The sequence below is a fragment of the Thermobia domestica genome, chromosome 10 (assembly GCF_964235325.1).
Source record: "Thermobia domestica chromosome 10, izTheDome1.hap1.1, whole genome shotgun sequence".
NCBI classification, from domain to species: domain Eukaryota; kingdom Metazoa; phylum Arthropoda; class Insecta; order Zygentoma; family Lepismatidae; genus Thermobia; species Thermobia domestica.
Window position 1 is genome coordinate 192,387,099 of NC_137463.1, and position 14,790 is coordinate 192,401,888.

A 14,790-nucleotide genomic window follows, 5' to 3' on the forward strand; every position below is an offset into this window, starting at 1 on the left:
CTGTTTTCCTCGAAAAACTGACAATTTTCGAGATACAATTTTTAAAAATAAAATTCTTCTTCTTTCACCCTCCAAAACAAGAGACCCACGGGTCAAACTAAGGATGCTTTTCAGGATTAGGACATCAAAATAAGGGTCTCCACTAAGAATCTAGCTTGTTCGGAATTTTTCCGAAGCTAAAGTCTAATTTTAGTAGGCTATATGCTCACATCAATTTTGGAAAATCCTCAATTTAATTTATAATTATACTGCAGACAAGGTTGATTATTTTGCTAATGCGGTTAACTGTAGTAAAGTTCTTAAAAATACGTATAGTACAGTGCACCGACGGGTTACGAATCCCTCGGTTCTCAAATCGGTTTACGGATATGTTTTGTGAACAATTTTTCGCTCGGCTTACGAACAAAATTTCGGAGTACGAAGGAACGCACATGTAGTGTTGCCCATGAGACGAGACGAGACGAAAGCTTTTCTCGTATCTTTTCGAAATTTTCTTGTCTTGTTTTGTAACTTTATGTACAAAATTTATACCCTGAATTTTTTTTCTTAATTTCATTTAGAAGTTATCAGAATTCTTCAGCGTAACGAGAGGTCCATGAATAAATTGGTACAACAACATTTAAATCATAATTATTAATAGAGTACATTGTGTAATGACTTTGTATCTTAAACGTTGATGCTCATCATGCTCTTAAATGATGTTCATTGTGTTCGTACAATCATTTAATCAATTTACAAAATTTATACTATGATTCTGGTAACAATAAAACAGTTCCAGACCTAACACTTGAGTGAACTGCGCACAACGAGATATTAAAAAAAAAAAAAAAAAAAGTTTCGAAAACGAAACGAGAATTGTTTTATTTCCCTACTCGTCTCGAATTTGAAAATGTACTTCTTGTTTCGTAAGCAAGCCTATATACACACGTCTGTATCCTCAATTTCCCGAGCTCAATAGTGCTTTTGGGCGATTGCCATAAACATTGTCTGTCATCATTGAGTGACGTTATCAAAAAATACACTTTGCTCTTTTATCCACGTTTTGCGTCTTTTAGCCCTGATACTACAAAGGTAACCAAGAAAGTTCTGTCTTTTTTTGTGGAGGTTTAGGTTCCATTGGCCCTCACACCGTGATTTGAATGCGTATGGACATAAGGAGAAGGTCAGTTGTTGGTTTGGGTATATCCAACATACTGTTTGGTTGTGCCAGTTCAGTTACACCATGAACTTGCGTAAGGACAGAGTGAACATGGAACCTCCACAGAGCGTCATAAGGGCGTGTATGCTGTACGAGTTCAAACTGGGGCTAAACGCCGCTGCAGCGGGGTGGAATATGTGCCAGGCCTTTGGTAAGGGTGTTGTGACTACGCGGACAGTGAAGCGGCGGTTTAACAAGTTTAAGGACGGTGACGAAACACTAGAAGACGCACCACGTGCCAGAAGACCAACACATGTACAAAATGAAGATCTTCAGGCAGTAATTGAGAAGAACAGTCACCAGACATGTGAGGAACTGGGACTACAATTCAGTGTGAGTGGAGAAACCATTCAGCAGCATCTCCATCAACTTGCACTACAAGTTGGGTCGATGGGTCCCACATGATTTGACTCAGGGTCAGAAGTCAACGCGAGCAGACACCTGCTTTTCTTTCATGTCTAGTCTGAGGAAGGAACCATTTCTAGACAGGGTGTTGACATATGATGAGAAGTGGATCCTGTACGAAACTCCACAGCGCCGTCATCATTGGTTAGCATTCCATGAACCGGTTGCAAAACAGCCGAAACCAGTACTGCACCAGAAGAATCAGTGCAGTGCAGTGCAGTCAGAAACCAGTACTGCACTGCTGTGTGTTTGGTGGACTGTCCGCGGCATCGTACATTGGGAAGTGCTACCACCTTGTCAGAGCATCAATGGAACTGTGTACTGTTAACACTTCGGCCGTGATCAAGGAAAACTGAAAATTCTGGAGTCAGCATTTCTGTTAGAGAACAACGCTAAGCCTCAAGTGGCTAGGATAGCCAGGGGCACCATTCTACGCCTTGGATGGGAAACACTATTGCATCCACCATACTCCCCGGGTATTGCACCGTTCGATTATCATCTGTTCCATTCCTTGGAAAATCACCTTTAGATCCCTAGGAGGACGCCAGTTCAAATCCCTAGTCGAGGTGCAAAATGTTACTTGATACTTTCTTCCTTCATGGCCCACCAAGTTCTACCGCGATGGAATCCATGGCCATCCAGAACGTTGGCAGAAGGTCGTCGACGCTGATGGGGACTATTTTCGATTTTTCAGGCACGTCTAAACTAATATATCGATATTCGAAGGTAGTGGGTGAAAAAGCGACATAACTTCCTTTGTTACCTTTATATTTTGTTTAATTTATTGTAAATTATTTGTATTTAAAAAGGATAATGTTATTCTCATTCTATATTCTTTATAACAGAAAGTACTTAAAATGTAAAAATACACACCTCTTGCTTCTGTGCCTATAACTGTATATGAACGTTACGGAACGAATTAAATTTGTAACCTACGGATCCACGGTTCTTCATTTATTTAAATCCATTCTAAACTTTTGTGCTGGGAGTCAATATTAGCAAGAAGCACAGCGACATTTACGTTTGCAGATCCCAAGCGACAGTGTGATAGAGAACGTGTTATGATCTACGAAATTAGGTACAATGAAGAGTAAGCCCACGCGATTATTGGAGCTATGGAATTTCCCAAGCACACAAGGAAATCCAACTTACTAATTGCGTCTCATTCGCATTTTTTCAGAATTTCGTATTTAGCCAATTTCACTTGGCTCTTCAATCGTCAAATCAACATTTTATCACAGCAAATGTTTCACTTAAAAGGTTTGCAAATATATTAAAACTATTTTATACAGAAACAATCATATGATATATATATATATATATATATTAATAATGGTCTTTTAGAAGGTGTCTCTCAAGCTTAATAATAAGACCTATCAGTGAGATTGAGAAAACACCTGCAATAAACTTAAACCAGGGTATCCAGCCTCAATGATCAAACCCTGAATTTACGATTGTAAAGCAAGAACGTCGACCATTATAATGCTATATAATAAGCTATATAATCAGCTAAATAAAATTAAACATATTTTTTTGAAATTTATCAGTCTCTCCTCCTGGTCTAGTGACTAGCGTGTGAGGTTTTGGTGTACGGGGTTCCGGGTTTGATTTCCGGTGAGAGAGGCTTGAAATTTGAACGTAGGTTTGCTTTTTCTGTAGGAAAAGAGCTTAAAGAGGAAAAGACTTGTTATAACAATATAAATTGGCCCTCCACACTGGTGTACTGGATATGTGTGTTTCGGATTCCATCTGAAACTTCAAGTCTAAGTCTCATATCTTTGGTGCTGAAAGAGCCGCTAAACTCCGGTCCAACCAACCAATCAAATTTATCAATGGCAAAAATATCAGTTGTATTTATTTCTATTATGGAAAAATTATATATACCGGTATGAATGTTTATTCTAAGCTGGGAAATAATAATACTTAAAATTAAAACCATGCGAAAATTATATTTTGGTGGCAATTCTCACGAGTATTTTAAATTTTACTACTGATATAAATATTTAATTTACTACTAATTTTCCTAGTTAACCATGTTTAGATTATTTAATTGTTTACACACTGACAAAATCCGTTATCCGCACAGCGGCATATTGTACAAATAAACGGAATCCTTATATTTACTACAGAAATCAGTACGGAGCATATATTATTCCTATGCTATATACGTACTGCCCTTTTTCAAGCTTAGATGTTACAGCATGCCGCTCCAGGATGTCTGAAATCTAACAGTCTTCCGTATATTACATACGTCAGCTATATGTTATATACATGTATCTGTATGTGAGATCCTAACCGCCTATGTATAGTTCTTTCGTTTGTACGGAAAGTACATTTATTCGGAACACTTATACGAATAGTATACATAAAATACACTTCTTCAGTTATACATTTGCTGTATGTTAAGTCCAAGAACTACAAGATTTACAAATGTAACTTACATGTTTACGTACGCAACATATATTTTTCTCAGTTCATAATTCATTAATTCGTGTTTATAACAAATGAATATTGATATGTATTTATTCATATATAATAAATGAACACTGAATTTTCTTGAACAAAGTCCGAAATTTGGATTTGTTGCGTCAGAACACTGTAGCTTGCTTGGAATATTTTACAAATATAAGCAAACATTCTTAATCGTTTTGAAAATATCAATCTACGAACAGTAATACGAAGCTCTTTTTTGTACGCCAATTTGCCTAGATTATACGGATCAGAGACGTCATTTAGGGAATGACAGGGAAAGAAGTATTATCCGTCCTTCAGAAGTTCAGTTTGCACAATAATAATGTGTTTTCCGAGATTAAAGTTAAGTTATGTTATGCTTATAATCGAATTGAATTATGTGTGTTTTTCTCATTAATGAAATACAAGGAGGGAATCGCCTTAGGATACGGTTATAGCGAAATTTTCCTATTTCACCCGTCTCTTTGCTATTTTTCTAACTCGAATCATCCTTCATCCTTCATAGAACAACGTGTTTATGATGAGTTAAGCTATCAACTGTTTTCACGTAGAGGTAAATCATGATTGGCAGCAAAAACGTCGTCAAAAAAGAAAGTTTGCTTTTTGAAAAAGGAAAAAAGACATGAAGCTTGATTCAGCAGATATGGATATAACCAGATTCTATTTAAAACTATGTGTTTATTTTACTTTTCCACCCCCGTTGAAAGAGGAAAAAGGAAAGATGAAAAAGGAAAATTTCGCTATAACCGTACCCTTACAAACGGTTTTTATTTTCCAGAAACCCTGCTGGAGCTCTAAGGGCAGGGAACACAAATATAAAATATTACATGTCATATTAAATATTGCTTCTTTTAGCATGTCGTTTATATTCTGCTGATGTTTAATTTAATTTCTTTTCGATCTTAAATAAGGAAAATTTAGTCATTTACACTTCGTTACAAAAATTGTTGCAATTGGTTGTTTATTCATTGAAGTTTACCACTTCCTTTTCATCACCGAGGCTATATGAGATCTTGATCCACAGTTTAAGGTGGAATCCGGACAACTGCAATGTGTTTAACGCTCTCCCACCGGTAATCGAACCCAGCACATACGCACCAAAAGCGCAGGCATTTTGTAATTCTTTCCATCCGGAACATTTGTCTTCATGCTCTCCTACACGAACACATGAACTTAAGAATTCGCCCATGCTTTACAGAAGAACGCCCAATGGGTTTCGCCTCACCGCCGGCCTAACACCTCACACCGCACGGCTACACCATACAGCCACCATAAAACCAGCAAGAAGGGAAAACTGTGGTAATCATTGTAACTCTGATAATCCAATATCATTAATTTGTATTTATATTACCATAGAACTAGGTTAATTTCTAACACGATTTTCTCCGTAAAATAATATACATTACATTTAAATAAAGTCTGCTAAAAAGAATAAATAAGATCACGTGACTCCATGTATGGAATATGGATAGCCACTTTTATACAAATCCTTTTATTATATGCAACCCAAGATTTCTTTGCTACTGTGCAAGTTACATAGAAAATTTGAAATGTTATATATTTTAAATGGAATAGAGTTAGCCACAGTTAAAGTTACCCTTAGAAATTAAGATAATTATTAACGAATTGACTTCATTGACGAACTCAGCCGAGACCATTGCTCTTAGTTGCCTAGTGCAAAAACAAATTCACAAAGTTGCTTTCGTTCAAGTGTTTCTGTGTGGAGTAACGGGCAAACGGACGTACTAACAGTGCAATCTGGTAAGTCCCACTTTGTGTTTCTAAGAACACTGGAGAAACGAAAGGATAAAAATCAATGATTTGAAGAAAACTGGAGAAATTAACGGATAAAATCAAAAAATCAATGATTTTAATAAAACTGAAGAAACGAAAGGATAAAAATCAATTATTTTTAATAATACGGAAGGAATAAAAGGATAAAATCAATGATTTTAATAAAACTGGAGAAATGAAAGAATTAAAATCAATGACTTTAATAAAACAGAAGAAACTAAATGATAAAAAATAATGATTTTAATAAAACTAGAGAAACGAAAGGATAAAAATCAATGATTCTAATAAAACTGGAGGAATGAAAGGATAAAATCAATGATTTGAAGAAAACTGGAGAAATTAAAGGATAAAATCAAAAAATCAATGATTTTAATAAAACTGAAGAAACGAAAGGATAAAAATCAATTATTTTTAATAATACGGAAGGAATAAAAGGATAAAATCAATGATTTTAATAAAACTGGAGAAATGAAAGAATTAAAATCAATGACTTTAATAAAACAGAAGAAACTAAATGATAAAAAATAATGATTTTAATAAAACTAGAGAAACGAAAGGATAAAAATCAATGATTCTAATAAAACTGGAGGAATGAAAGGATAAAATCAATGATTTGAAGAAAACTGGAGAAATTAAAGGATAAAATCAAAAAATCAATGATTTTAATAAAACTGAAGAAACGAAAGGATAAAAATCAATTATTTTTAATAATACGGAAGGAATAAAAGGATAAAATCAATGATTTTAATAAAACTGGAGAAATGAAAGAATTAAAATCAATGATATGAAGAAAACTGGAGAAATTAAAGGATAAAATCAATGATTTTAATAAAACTAAAGAAACGAAAGGATAAAAATCAATGATTTTAATAAAACTGGAGGAATGAAAGGATAAAATCAATGATTTGAAGAAAACTGGAGAAATTAAAGGATTAAAATCAATGATTTTAATAAAACAGGAGAAACTAAATGATAAAAAGTAATGATTTTAATAAAACTGGAGGAATGAAAGGATTAAAAACAATTATTTTAATAAAACTGGAGAAACGAAAGGATAAAAATAAATGATTTTAAGAAAACTGGAGAAATTAAAGGATAAAATCAACGATTTTAATAAAACTGAAGAAACGAAAGGAAAAAAGTCAATGATTTTAACAAAACTGGAGAAATGAAAGAATTAAAATCAATGATTTTAATAAAACTGGAGAAACAAATGGATAAAAATCATTGATTTTAATAAAACTGGAGAATGAAAGGATAAAATCATTAATTTAATAAAACTGGAAAAACCAAAGGATAAAAATCAATGATTTTAATAAAACTGAAGAAACGAAAGGATAGAAGTCAATGATTTTAACAAAACTGGAGAAATGAAAGGACTAAAATCAATGATTTAATAAAACTGGAAAAACCAAAGGATAAAAATCAATGATTTTAATAAAACTGAAGAAACGAAAGGATAAAAATCAATGATTTTAATAAAACTGAAGAAACGAAAGGATAGAAGTCAATGATTTTAACAAAACTGGAGAAATTAAAGGATAAAATCAACGATTTTAATAAAACTGAAGAAACGAAAGGAAAAAAGTCAATGATTTTAACAAAACTGGAGAAATGAAAGAATTAAAATCAATGATTTTAATAAAACTGGAGAAACAAATGGATAAAAATCATTGATTTTAATAAAACTGGAGAATGAAAGGATAAAATCATTAATTTAATAAAACTGGAAAAACCAAAGGATAAAAATCAATGATTTTAATAAAACTGGAGAAATCAAAGGATAAAAATCAATGATTTTAATAAAACTGAAGAAAGAAAAGGATAAAAAAAACAATGATCCTAATTAATCAGTAGAAATGAAAGAGTGGAAAACAATGATCCTAATACAAGAGAAGAAACGAAAGTATGTAAACAATGATCCTAATAAAACTGAAAAAACGGGAGAATAAAAAACAATGATTCTAAGAAAACTAGAGAAAGGAAAGAATGAACATCAATCATTTTTTTCTTCTGTCATTTACCATGTAAAAACTACATAGTTTATCAATAGTCAAATTCTAATTTGTTTCAAAAATAGCAAAGAAATAAGTTTTCATTAAAGTACAATGTATGCAATTGAAATATTTTCCTAGACCAGTAATAATAATAATAATAATAATAATAATAATAATAATAATAATAATAATAATAATAATAATAATAATAATAATAATAATAGTCCTTTCTTTTAAGAATATAGCTAATCTTGTAATAATATTCTCTTAATCTTTATATGAATGTCCGTACGTATTGCATAATTATTTATGCATAGTTAATATGAAACAACGTCGTTTCCCTAACGGAAATTACAACACATAATCACAACTTTGTCATAAGAATATACTCTGGTTTCGTATTATTTTATTTTAATCGAATTACTAACACAGGCGACACGTCTTATGCGTATATAGTTTCACAGCAATAGCCATTATTCAGGTAACAGTGTTACATAGGATCCATTACCTATTTGTAACACACTTACTTTTCAGTCTGTTTGTAATGGTAATTCCTAATAGTTGAAAATCGCCGCTCCGCTACGTTCGCTAGTAATTCCAACTTGAAATAGAGCAAAACTTATTGTGTTGTAAACTTCATAAATGTTTCAGTAGATCTCAACCTAATAGCAGGCAAACAATTCAATATAAACTTGTATCAGAGTTCAGTGCCATTTTCTTGAGCACTGTCTATCCACACACAAATAACTAGTGTAAAGTAATAACTTGTAGTAAGCAAATCTAAAATAAAGTCTCAGCAGTTCTGAAATCTAAAATACTTATTCCTTCCCATCATACCTCAACCTCAAAATATTATGTAATAATATTTCTGATGTAGATGCGTGATGTGATTGTTTCCACAACCACAATAGGAACAAATATTTCTGGGAGCTTTAGTTCCCATACATTCTCATGCTATTAAAGATCGGATGCCACCCCGAAGTCCTTCATTTCTATATACTCTCCATTTGAACTCAGAGCGTATGAAGAATGAACAATGCTATATTTTGTCGCTTCATTATCATGGCTTACGAAATACTGTCAATGCTTTAAGTGGCTGACTCGACAATTCTAGGCTACCAGGTGTGTTGAATATACATCCTACATCAATGGCTGGAACAAAAGCTTATGGACGTGCCTACGAGCGTATATGTTTATTAATATTTCCTCACATGAATATATTGTTTGGATGTTGCATGTATGTCACACCCTTCTCCAAAAGTCATATAGAACTGGTGAAAGTTTTTTGCACCTGTAGGTATGCGTGTGCGTACTATACGCACTAAACTTAGAACATATATTATAAATGTACATAATAAGCTTTTATTTTGTGAGTAAATAAGTTCCGGCCGAGTCTTTTGCGATAGATGAACTTCATGTTTTAAAATAAAATTAAATATTCATGATTTTAGTTTGGATGAAAGTCAAAAGTTGAGTATTTCCGTATTGTGGACGGCCAAAATGAAGCTGGAATGACAAATACTATATGCCGAGTATTACGAATTTTAATTCACGAATATGAAGCTTTATCCATTGATATGGTTCGGTGCAGCAATATAGACTATTGTAAACAGAAACAAACAAGTATGTGCATTTGTTTTCTTGTTGGGATGAACGCTCTCTCAATTTTTCAGAAGTATTTCAGATTTAGACAGTGTTAACACCCTTTCCTGCAGGGAAATACGTATGTACTTTAAAGGAATTTGTGGGCTTTGAATCCGCAAACATTTCCGGTGTTCTTCATATCTAATTACACAATTCTGGATACTCTATTCTCACAAAGTGTTATTACTAAAAGGCGTCGAAGGGAAAACTTACTTAGATACGAACTTTTGAAAGCTTCTTTTCCTAAGCCTTATCTCAATTTCCCTAAAATTTTCAATACTACACCCCAAGATTTAAAATAATGTTTCAGTTCCAACTAAGCGAGAAATGTAATAACCTGAGAAGTTATGAGTAAGGAGAAAACAAGAGATGGATTGAGTTCTGGATTATTTGATAAAGTGATCTATAATGTGAATGAAGTGTGGGATTGAAAGCAACTTACTTGATATAGGAAAAAGGAGATAAAAATTCCATAATCAAGAATTCTCCCCCAAAACTGATTCTCCTCATGTATCTCTGTGACAATTTTTCCCTCAAATTTAAGATGAAAGTCTCAAGTTGGCAGTTATAAAGTGTAATTTTCGTAATACTCAAAATTAGAAATAGAAATAAAAAGATGTTTTAATGAAGTGTTGACTATTTAAAGAAGACATAATATGTTTCAAGTTGGGTGAATGCACTACACCGCATGATAGGTATTCTGCCGCAACTGAGAAGTTTCCATGCTTCACGGTCTTCAGCTAACCTTCTCGTCTTCACATACGACTTTTTGGTTTTGATATCGTCCATCAATTGTAGCCTTCTTCAACCCTTCCTCTCTTTCCTGCTACCATATCCTCTATCATGTCCTTCAATATGATACAGTTCCTTCTTAGCCAGTGTCCAAACCAGTTTCTTTTCCTCTTTTCAATTTTTTCAATTACATCTAAGATTGTTATTTCTACCTCACCATTTCTAACACCCTCTCATTTATTTTACGCTCTCAAGTAATTCTGTCAATTCTTCTCTACATAACATCTCGAAAGTTTCTCGTCTTTTTACATCAATTTTGCATAATGTTCGTGCTTGTGTTCCATACAGTACCATAGTATACACGAATTATTTTAGTCTTTTTCTCGACTCTTTATTGAAGGTCCCACACAATAGACTTTTCTTCATTCTCACGGCTTCTTTCACCATTCCTATCCTTGCTTTTATTTCACGTTCGCACTAGAAAATTAGTCACCTGTTCTCTTTTCCCCTCTTCTACTTCGATATTTGATACCGACTGCTTCGTTCCAATCGATATGGCTTTTGTCTTTGTAACATTTATTTTCATTCCATTTTCTTCACAGCCCTTTCTCAAGTTTCTTAACATCTTATTGATTTTCTTTTCAGATTCCGCAATAAGCGCCATATCATGTGCAAACTGTATACACTTAATGAGTCTACCTCCTACTGAATTGCCGTCTTCTTTATGTAAACTCTTTTTCACTATCTCTTCTAGACAGAGATAAAATAACATAGACGAGAGACAGCATATCTGTTGAAACCCTCTTCCATTTGGACTCTCCTCTGTCATTTCCTCCCCTATTCTAAGACTTACTTGTTGGTTTATATGTAAGTTTCTTATGAGTCTTCAATCTTTCCATTCCAATCGAACACTCTTTAGAACTCCCAACAACACTTTCCAATTCACTAGTTCAAGTCTTTTCTAAATCAATAAATACAACATACACATCTTTTCATTTTTCTACAAACCTTTCATTGACTACCCATAATAACCCAATTGCATCTACTGTATCCTTACCTCTCCTAAACTCGAACTCTTGCTCCTCAACTTTTTTATTTGTTCTATACAACCCTCTGCTCAGAATTCGAAGCAAAATTTTTGCTGCATGCGATATGACACTAATACGCAAGAAATAGGAATACAAAATAGGAAACTGGATCCAGTTGTCTAAGAATAGAAGTCAGGGGAGAGGTTTTGTGAATGCGGCATTGTCCCACTGGATTCCATAGGCTATAGAGTGAGTGATAATCCTCACATCTGGGTTCGATTTGTATAGCCATCGATATCATGATTGTTTTCAGGAATTCTTTTGGTCACTCTCCTGTTTCATATATTTCATTGCAGAGACGGAAAAATATTTCTTGCTCTTATCTACTATATTCTTAATGAGTTCGATTGGTATATTATCTATCCCGGCTTCCTTTTCATTCCTAATGTCGGATATACCTTTTTGACACTCATCGCGAAGAATATTAAACCCTTTATCATCTTTGGACTTGAGTAAAGGGGCTATATGAGGTGAAGATCTATAGTTTAGGATGGAATCCGAACCATCGTAATACGTTCAAATTTTAAGGCTCTCCGGTCAGAATCGAATCCGGAACCATGTGCACTACAGGCACGCATGGGTGGCTAAACCAATAGTTAGGCAACATACTACATTGATTTACATACATATGTATAAGTGGTTCAGACCACCACCAAATCAAGTCCAATTACCAGAGTTCTCAGATGAATTTTTTAAACTCTGAAAACAGCTTCAGATTGAGTTCTTAAAGATGAAACATGTCTAAAATGATCAAAAATGTACTAGAACCCCTTGTGCAATATATATATATATATATATATATATATATATATATATATATATATATATACAGGGGCGGATCCAGAATATGATCAAGGGAGGGGCTAAACCATATTTTGCCGTTCTATCCAGTGTAAAGCAGGATTGAAGCCCATTTTATCCAGTGTATACCTCAGCGTCAAGGGGGGGGGCTACAGCCCCTATAGCCCCTCCCTTGGATCCGCCACTGTATATATATATATATATATATATATATATATATATATATATATATATATATATATATATATATATATATATATATATATATATATATATATATATAAGTCGGAAAAATGCTAAAATGCTAATAACTGTAGACCACAATGTCGGATTAAAGTCAGGTAAAGGAGAATGCTCATTATTTTTAATCGTAGGTTTCATTAATGCCATTATCCATTAATGCATTAACAGAATTGCAATTATCCATTAACAGAATCTACGACTTAAAATAATGAAGGTTCTCTTTTACCCAACTCTGGTCCAATATTTTGTTCTCGAATTAAGCGTTTTTTTTGTTTTTTTTTTTTGTTGTTGTTGTTTTTTTTTTCATTTTTACAAGAAATTTTCGACTGGTCATAGTACCAAAAGGACGCATTTATACATCCAAATTGGTCTTTGGTTTTGTTAGAAATGTACAAAATCCATTGTGCTGAAGGACCTTTTAAAATAAGGAATATCATTAAGGAATATAAATAGTTGACGTGTTTCTATTTTCTGTAGAAAAATGCTTTGAGAAAGCAAAGCCTACTTGATACATACTCCAAATTAAACAAAGCGCTATTCTTGTGCACGAATTGTATTAATGAAAGTTCGAGCATTAAAATTTCATATGATTTTCTTTTCTCTTCTCTGAAGGTCAGTGGATCAAAAGGCCTTCCAGTCGTTTTTTAAGAATATGCTCACCCCAAGAGCATGTATGATTTTGGATACTACTTCATGCTGAACTTCTAGTACTCCAGTAAAAATTCCACTAAGCTTAACATCCATGTGCCATCAACCTCTATCCGATGTCTTAACCTCTTTTTTTAACACGATATCAGAATTTTAAAATATGAAATTAGTTTTTACTTACCTGTCCAAAATTGCCTTGACCTAAAATTGTTTGCAGTCTCAATTTGTCCCTCGGAAATTCCCATTGTTTTGCCTTCTCGCAAGTTTCCTTCTCCCAGTTCTGCAAAGAATAAAGCATACATTTTGTTAACGAAGATATGTTTTGTAGTATCCTATCTACTAGAAGTAATTCTGCATGAATGAAGGGTGTGAACTTTCTACGTGGTATGAGTATGTTTCTGCAAAGCGCGCTCCTAGGCCAGAGACGACGAAAGAAAATTTTGTGGGGAAGATGGACAAAAAGTTCACCATCTGTCTTTCTGACTTTTTTTTTTGTTTGTTTGTTTGTTAATTGTATTTTAACTATCTAATTGCTCACTCTTGGTTTCAGAGCAGATTATTAAATTAGGCAACTAATACAGTGTTCAACAAAAGTATGGCCAGCTGTATATGAAACAGGATTCTTACATGAACAATGGATACCAACTCCCATCTGTAAAAGAAGCACAACAAGGCACAGATTTTTTTTCTCTTTTTTTTGCGAGGAAGAGATATTGATAGCTTTGATCGTTAAGATGACATCATTAACATTAAAATTTGTCAGGATAAAAAAATCTTGATTCATTTGTGCTAGAAATGTATTCTGGAAGGCTGTTTGCACTGTATGTTGAATGTTGTTAAACATTCAAAGCAGCTGCTACGATTTGATAACACGTACACGAGTTGCATGTGCATCACACAACATGCAATGTGAAATTTTGTCGTAACAGTATACTTACTACAGCTCGTTTAAGTGTAATAATTGGTGTTTGAATTTGGGTTTAGTAACTGAAAGGGTGAATTTAGAATAGTAAGAATCTCCACTACTCTTTCCACTACTAATTTCTTTTTTCTTTTTTTTCTTTCTTTTTTTCTTTTCTCTTTTCTTTTCTTTTCTTTTTTTTGTAAATAACTGCAGTTTATTTATGTTTTACACGTAAATTTTTCAGTCAAAATTTCGCATTGTGGAATGTATAATTCATTTACAAAAGATGGAAGCGGAAAAGGTTAGTGCGATGGATTCCGTCCAGTTTCCGATTAATCTTGTTTCCGATTAATGGCATTTTCTTGCGTGTACCAACTAACTTTGATTAACAGGTTGATAAGATTTATAAGCCACAAACCCAATCCAGTTTCTGATCAACCAGTGACAACTAGTTCTCTCAACGAAATGTTAAGAAAGAACAAATCACTGTAAAGTTATGTCTTCATGAGGGGCGGATCTAGGACGGACTTCTGGGGGGGGAACGGTGGGTTGTAGTACTGCTACTTAGAGCTACTTTTAAGAGCTCCAAACTTTGGAATGCGCTTTATTTATATATAAAATAAGGAAAAAAATACCTCTTCTAGGGGAGACGATCGCCCCGAACGCCCCCCCTGGTCTTCACCTGTGTTTCGCACGGCAATTAGTATATTTCCAAGGGGGCACGATGTCTCAGTCGTAGAGCGCATATCTGTGGTGCAAGGGATCCCTGGTACACCGGCCAAGTAAGCTTGTAGTGGACAACATCGTGTTTCTGGGTTTTCTCGAGGTACTCCCACATTTTCATTCCACTGATTCTTCCGTCAG

At 33.8% G+C, this 14,790-nt stretch overlaps 1 protein-coding gene across 1 annotated transcript in view; it reads right to left on the minus strand.

Annotated features, from left to right (window-relative positions):
- LOC145662912 (uncharacterized) overlaps nt 1-14,790 on the minus strand; it is a 248,592-nt gene that overhangs the window by 33,872 nt on the left and 199,930 nt on the right. Inside the window, exon 4 of the mRNA XM_081728917.1 lies at nt 13,204-13,302. Coding sequence (XP_081585043.1) covers nt 13,204-13,302 — 99 coding nt within the window. The remainder of the gene's footprint in view (nt 1-13,203; nt 13,303-14,790) is intronic.